Below are 7,613 nucleotides of genomic sequence, written 5' to 3'. Positions count from 1 at the left end.
AAGCATTTCAGATGTTTGGACCATCAGGGTTCCTCAGGGCATGCAGTCTGCCATATTGCAGAAACTGATGTCCTTGTATGTTGCCTTTCCAAATCACCAATGTAACATATTTGTAAACAAAAGAACAGTGCTATATTTACCACTACCTGAGGCTCAAGTAATATGAAAGGGAAGCTTGAGACAAAAGCTGGCACTAAGGTACTGTATCCTGTTAATTTTTGCATTGATTATTCCCGAAAAGTCTAGGGCAAAATATGAGTATCTGCTGGGATTTGGAAGTCTAACTACCAACTAAATTAGTGAATGACAAGTTAACTACTTCAAGAGGATAGATTTACAAGTCTTAAGGTCTTGTACTGAAGAGTCTTTTACCTCATCAGTAAAAAGGGAGAAATTTACATTTCTAACCTGCCCTTTTTCATGGTAATAACAGGCAGGAGAAACAGGAAAAAGGAAGCTAAATGGTTGTGGAGAACTTACTATGTGTCTACCCTGCGGCTACAAAGGATCTTGTGTCTGTAGCAATTCCATGACCTGGATATGAATATCCCTATTTCTCAACATAAATAATCAAAGTACACAGATCAGTAACTCTAAGTTTATCACTTCAAATCAAAAGGTTTCAACTGCCCAATGGTCAAAATCCATTCTTTTCCCACTATACAATGCATATAGAAAGGTAACAATTTGGAAATGGCTCAACTCTGACATTTGTTGGTGAATGCCTATCACCTACTAGGCATATTCAGTGAATACAACAGAGGTGATTCCTGATGTATCTTACAGATTCTATCTGCAGCCCAGGATAAGCACCAGAATTATCCTACAGGACACCTACCTTCTCCTTAATTCTCCAGAGGAACTTTAAACTCAGCAAATCTTCAAATCTATTCCTTTCTCCCCTTATTTTAATAGGTACCACATAAAATGTCTTAGGCAACCACATGGCCTCAGTTACTGGGCCACTGGGATAGTTACTGAGATAGCTCACTTCTTAAATTTCTCTAAAATTTGACCGCCATTTTCCAATCTCCACTGCCAGATAACTTAGGGCTCACCTAGATTACTCATAGCCTAAAACTGCCTTTCCACTACCAATCTCTTCCATAACTCATTCTTCATAATCAGATCAGAAAGATCATTTTAATTATGTCAACTAACCAAGCCCCATCCTGCTTAAAATTCTTCAGGGACTCCTTGTTGACCTCAGTGAAAAAGCCCCAAGCCATTTTATCATAACTCCCAAGACATTCTGCTTGAAAAGGATCCTGCTCCGTTCTTCAGCTTAATATTTTACTACTCCAATTTACATTCTATCCCAGTTAAACTGACCCTTTCAGTCCTGGAATACAAAAATGTTCTCTTTTACTTTTAGGCTTCTGTATATTTATTCTCTTCATTTTCTCTTTTACCTGGTCCTATCTTTTAAGAGTGAGAGAGATCGTGAGAGAGATCATTTCCCTGATCAACAAAATTTGGGGTTAGGTCCTTCTCTGTGTTACTAACTATATTCTGTGTTAATCTCTATCATTCTCAAATGGAGTATAAACACTTGGGAGGGCATGGACTGTATTTTATCTTGTTCATCAAAGTATCTCCAGTGCCTCACACAGAGTATAAATTTTTTAAATCTAAGTGATTAAGTCTCAAAGAGGAAGAAAAAAAAAGAAATTCATTTGAAAACTTTTTCAATTTTCTAATTTAATAGAAATAACCAAAACAATGTGGCTTTCAAACAAGGTTTTAAACTGATCTAATACAACTTCTACAACACATTCCAGAGCATTATAACAAGAAATATTTACAGGCAGCTAATGTATTAAATAACCATGAAAAGAAAATCTTGCTTTTATTACACACCAGCAAAAAACACAGGAACAGAACAATTAGAAACTGCAACCTTGTTTCAAAAAAATTAAATATGATTATTTAGAGAATACAATACCACAGAAACAGCACTTTTTCTTTCAGAATCATATTGAAGGGTAGTTAACTATGTGCAAAAAAAAGTAACTGTAGTATTAGTAATAATAATGAGGGGAGAGAAGAGGGGAATAATAAAGAGGGGAGACAAGGGACTAGTAAGGCTGTGAATTTAACCCTTTCGTGTGCAGGTGTGTCTACACAGAAAATCAAAAGGCTTTCAAATTGCACAAGTTTTCTTGTTATAGGCTTATATACATGTTTCACTGTGATTTAAAATATAGTTAATGCCTACATTTTTCAGACCAGGAGCAGACATGCATTTCGTTCTTAAGATTGAAATTTAGGCCACACTTGAAAGGGAATATTGCAGTGGCACTTGCAAGATCATTTCAGTGCCTTCCCACATACAAATCTGGAGAATTTAAAAGAACAGCATTTTTAACTTTAAAGATCACTTGCTAGAAAAGGGCTAAACTTAATTTTGTACATTTTGTAGTTTGATTATAATAAATATTTCCAAATTGACTTATTTTTGAAGATAATTTTGTTTCTCAGATACAATAAAAATATATAAAAGACCACAAAGGCAAACACAAGGAACTAAGATGGAAGAAATACTATACGTGCATTTTGACCAAGTAAAAGAAACCATTATATCAAGAGTATATGTTGAAATCTGAAATGTCTATGTAAACTGTGGCATATAAATTTTCTTAAAAAAGTACCTTCGATTTTTTTACTCAAATGCCTACTTTTAAAAAAATATGCAACTTTCCCCAATTTTTAAAATAAAATGCCACAATATATTGTCATTAGGTCCAGCATACATTTAAATTCCTTAATTTTTAAAAGATAGACTGGGTGATATGCATACAAACTTTCCTATAAAATCACCATCCACGAGAGGATTATGACATGCTATTAGGCAACAGACTTAAAGCAGTGTTATTGCTTTATCAAGAAGATAACTGTGAGAAATAAAATATCCAGGTCTGGTATATGATGATCAAGTTGTGATTCACCTTACACCTTGGATCACCTCCAGCAGATTATTAATATAGACAGTATGAGTTAAGAATTCATGGCATGACTTAAGAACTTGATTGTTTGAATTAGGGAAGTTGGGGAGGGTAGACTACTATAAAACTGTTCACTGATCCAATGTTAAGTATGCAAATAAGCAGTGCTGACCTCAAGAAATGACATTTTTTAATACTTCATGTGTTGTATATTAGTGGGCATGGGTAAGGGATATTAAAAGGCCAAGGGAGAATGGGCCACAGCATTTACTCCATTTTAAATACAAAGAGAATAATGGATGATAGGCCACAACCCAAGAGCATAATCCAAAAACCTAAGTCTACTGGCTTATTAAAACTAATCACTCATAGTTACATGGCAGGTTACCTGCTGAGGTAATTGATAAATCTACAATTTGCACGCTATAAACCTTTTGCTTCTATTTAAAAGTGTTATTTCTTTGGAGTAACTAAAAATCTCAATGTTGTAACAAAAAAATTAGCATTAACTAACTTTAAAATTTATTTAAAATTTCCTTATATAAGAATAGAAGTCACAAAGTACCTTGTTGATTCCAAAAAGAATAATTTTGACAGTGGATTCAATGCCTTAGCCTCTCTCTGGTAATGATCTGATGTTTCGGTAGAGCCTGACCTACAACTGAACCACACTCGGGAAGACACACGCTTTCCCCTCGCAAAGCAGTTCTCACTCAGTGATCAGCTGAGCCAGGTGCTAAAAAATGCAAATTCAGGCCAGAGGAACAGACCCAGGAACACTTTGTTCTTAGTGGAAATGAAAAATGAACTGTGGTGCAAGTTTGCAAGCTTTTAAGGAAACATTTAACATCTTCAAATCAAAAATACTACCTTTTAACAAAGAATACAATTTTAAGGGAGTATTAAAACAAACTGACTCCAGGGATTGATATTCACTGTTTGTCTTTTTAAAACATAAATGAATAGGAAAATGTAAGATATCTGAATATAAATTTTTTATACTTTAACAGGCATTTAGTGAACAAATCAGCTTAGAAACACAATGAATGATAAAATGTGAAAGAAAAAAAGGTTTAATGAAATCTACAGTGAATACTTTCATATAATGGTGGTTTGTTGATAAGTTATATAATTGAAAAGTAATTCCTCATCAGTATGAACCTACCTTCTGTTAACAGAAATGGAACCTATTAAATGCTGGCAATAAGTGGCTTTTGAAGAACCAATATTAAAAGAAAATAAAAACCAAAATCTCCATCTAACATGTAACTGTCTTTAAGGAAACACATTAGCTTTTAAGGCCCCAAATATCAAATATTTTACTTACAATCTGTTTCTGGTAGAACGTGTTATCTAAGACCATGAAAAGGATTCACATGAAGAGCAAGCACAAACTATCAGAACTCAATGGCTTGGCAAAATGAAGTTACATTGCTACTGATCACTTCCCAAAATGTGCCCTTAGGTAAGTCTCCTGATAAACGGAAATCATGAATGTTGTAGGGAAGAGGAAAATGCACATAGATAAAAGTATTTTAAAATAATAATTTTTCCTTTTTATAAGAAATCTGTTCTGAAGAATCTGAAATTTGAGTAAATTGGTAAGTTTGATATATGTTTTAAAGTTTAACTTATAACAACTGAAAAAGCTAAAAGAAAGCCACAGAATGAAGTCAACAGCAATAATAAAACTAATACACCATTAGAAGGCTTGAATCATATTCATGTTTACCCCCACCACATGATAAAGAAAAACAACCCAAAGAAATTTGCGTAATAACTTCTTTAGAGCACTTTATTTGATTCAATACGCACTAAAAAATATTTACCTCTTAGACAATTATGTCAAATAAGTTTTTCTGAGTAGTCTACTGTCTGAACTGTTTAAGCTGAATTTTTAAAAAGGCAAATGATTTGCCACAAATCTGCTGACATCTGAAAAATATCTAATGGCAAGTCTTCTATTTTGGTCACTTTACATTCTAATATGTCCATACAAAAGTAGGACTAAAATTTTTAACTCAACAAAAGAGAAGCCTGTACACAGTCTAGAACATACATCTTGGATCTGAGCATCACAAATGAAGAGAAGAAAAATGAACAGAGCCAAGGTGATTTTATCTGCCTCGTGTGCTAAAATCAGGGTAGTGAAGGTGGGTCTACTCCAGTAACCATTCAAGTGGGGATTTGATCGGCTCATCTTCAGGATATACTTACAGGTCTGTTCTAAGTCCTTAAAGCCCCTAGTCCATGCAAATGTCCCACTTGGTGGACGGATGAGTAATCTAACCCCACCGGGTTTATTTCAATATTTCGATATTTTAATAATAAGCTGCTTCTGAAGATTTTCTGAGAAGTCTGTTCTCTATTAAAATAAGATAGAACCTCAAAATATGAATGTGAACATTAGAAATAGACAGCATATATTACAAATCCATTCTTGATAGGAACATTAGTAAGAATACATATTAGCTTAAAAAACAGGCTCAGCAAATGTTGCTGATCTGCCAGAAGTTTTAGTTCACTATTTACAAATAAGACAAAGTGAAATACAGAAAATTTTACACATTTGGTAGTTGACAGATAACTGTTTGCCAATAGTGGTCTATCAGAAAACCGATATGAAGGAAGACGGGGTAAGAGCCAGCTGTCACCTCAATCAAATTTTAAATGTACAGAAAACTAGATTAATTTTCAAACAACCATTCTACCTTTCATGGGAATAAATGTGTGATCAGATGATTTGATTGGGAAGTGCAATTCTGTGGAAGTGTTTTCTGTAAATGACTATTATAAATGATCTGCTACTGAAAAGTTACCATATTTATTTCAGTAGAACACTAGAATTGATTAAATGATGATCAATGGGCATGTTTCCCAAATTCTTTAAGTATGAACAGAAAATAAAACTACTGTTGAATTCTTTAAACCAATATAAAAACTAAGGCCCAACAGCATCAAAACAAGAGAAAATATAATGGCATGATCCAATGCACATCTGCACTAATATCAAAGTGGAATCTGAGAACTTTGATTTTTGACTAGAAAATAACCCAGTATTGTATATGTGTGAAGGGAGAGACATGAAAGTTGTTTTAGTAAATGTGCACTCTAGTCCAAAGAGACAATTTAACCAGTGACATGACCCTTAAGTACTTGAACACTCAGTATTTGCACCAATCAATACCAAATGATCAACATCAGCCCATTCTAGCAATCAGAACCATTCTCTGAGTAACAGAAATCTTCAAATCATTTCACTTTCACTTTTGTTTTTACTTTTAAAAGTTGCAAATAGAGTCCTTTCCCCCTTTCTTGACCAGAATGTGTTTTCTGTCCATTATTTCAATCTAATACTGTGTAAAAGCTATCAGCTTCTTCAAGAAGGAGCCCACTGTAGGCAGGATATTCCAGCAACACTTAAATAGAAGTTTTTCTTTCTTTTTTGAACAACTGGTTTATGTTCATGTCATTTTACTTTATATGTACTGGTCTCTCGTCTGACTTTAGGCGTTTTCTGCGGGGCTGAATAAAGTCTTCATCAGAGTCCTCAGTTACCTCACCATCATCCTCTTCCTGCTCAAACTCTGGCAAAGGTGCGAAGGTCCTGTCTGAGTAGATCTCTGTGAGTTTATCTTCAAAGTACAATGCAACTGCTTTCCCTGCCTGAGCTACTTCTGAATCAGCCTGCAAGCAAAAGATAGGAATATTCACCTATTGGTAATGCATATTCCTTCACCAAGTTTGCATGGTCTGAAAAGCTTACCTTCAAATTAATCTCTTGTGTTTCTGCATAAACTTGAACAACTTTCATCATCTAAAAAGGATACCAGAGTCAAAAAAAAAAAGGGAAATTATAATCCTTTCTAAAGTTATAAGACTGCATAGGATTGGCGACGAAAGTCAGCCATATTAGGGGGAACAAACTGCTATGACCAGATCAAGTTCTTCCTAAAATTATACAGAACATGGACCCACTTTCTTTACAAAGCTATTACTAAAGCTACTGTGAAATTTTCTCAAAATTCTGAATTAGTGAGGTCAACCTGAATAGGAGTTGCAAAAAATTATTTGAAACAAATAATATAAGAAATGTTTTGCTTTGTTTTTTAAACCGACAAGCTTTCCACAATCAATCAGAATTCCATCTGTGTGGTAAATTGTTAATCATAAATTGTTAAACAATCATTAAAATAGGTCTTCTCCCTAGCAAACGTTATTAGCTATGGTTCACGAAAGCATACTTATTTGAAAATAACTGAATTAGAAAATAAGACAAGAAATTTGGGACTGTATTAATTTAACTTCAGGAGAATGAGGTTTTACTACATTCTCTGTGACACAGTGCTATAAAGGCAACTAGACTTATCACTAATATTTTTAATATGAAATTAAAAAGCCACCTAGATGCTCCCAGAGGCAACTCTGAGTACATTTCACATGATTCAATGTGAATTTTTTAGTAATATTCATATGGCACTCGAATTTTATCAGAAATAAAGAAACTTTTAGTAATCTGAAGATTTTGTGGATTCTCATCCATTTTCTTCTCTGATGATAATTAAAATATTCCTTAACAAAAAGAAATTTGACCTTCCCAAAGATAACAAAAACATCCTTGAAGGTGATATAGATCACATTTCTACTAAAGGTATGGATAGCTCATCT

At 33.9% G+C, this 7,613-nt stretch overlaps 1 protein-coding gene across 3 annotated transcripts in view; it reads right to left on the bottom strand.

Annotated features, from left to right (window-relative positions):
• Window positions 1–1,680: 1,680 nt before the first annotated feature.
• TRIM33 (tripartite motif containing 33) overlaps window positions 1,681–7,613 on the bottom strand; it is a 141,424-nt gene continuing 135,491 nt past the window's right edge. For 2 of the 3 annotated variants that reach the window (XM_043460094.1, XM_043460111.1), the window contains exons 19-20: window positions 6,712–6,762; window positions 1,681–6,632 (exon numbers count right to left, since the gene is read on the bottom strand). In XM_043460094.1, the coding sequence (XP_043316029.1) occupies window positions 6,420–6,632; window positions 6,712–6,762 (264 nt within the window). In that variant the 3' untranslated portion in view covers window positions 1,681–6,419. The remainder of the gene's footprint in view (window positions 6,633–6,711; window positions 6,763–7,613) is intronic. The other variant, XM_043460100.1, reaches the window with a different exon arrangement.

Source organism: Cervus canadensis, chromosome 2 (genome assembly GCF_019320065.1).
Source record: "Cervus canadensis isolate Bull #8, Minnesota chromosome 2, ASM1932006v1, whole genome shotgun sequence".
NCBI lineage: Eukaryota > Metazoa > Chordata > Mammalia > Artiodactyla > Cervidae > Cervus > Cervus canadensis.
This window is presented reverse-complemented; position numbering and strand designations above follow the sequence as displayed.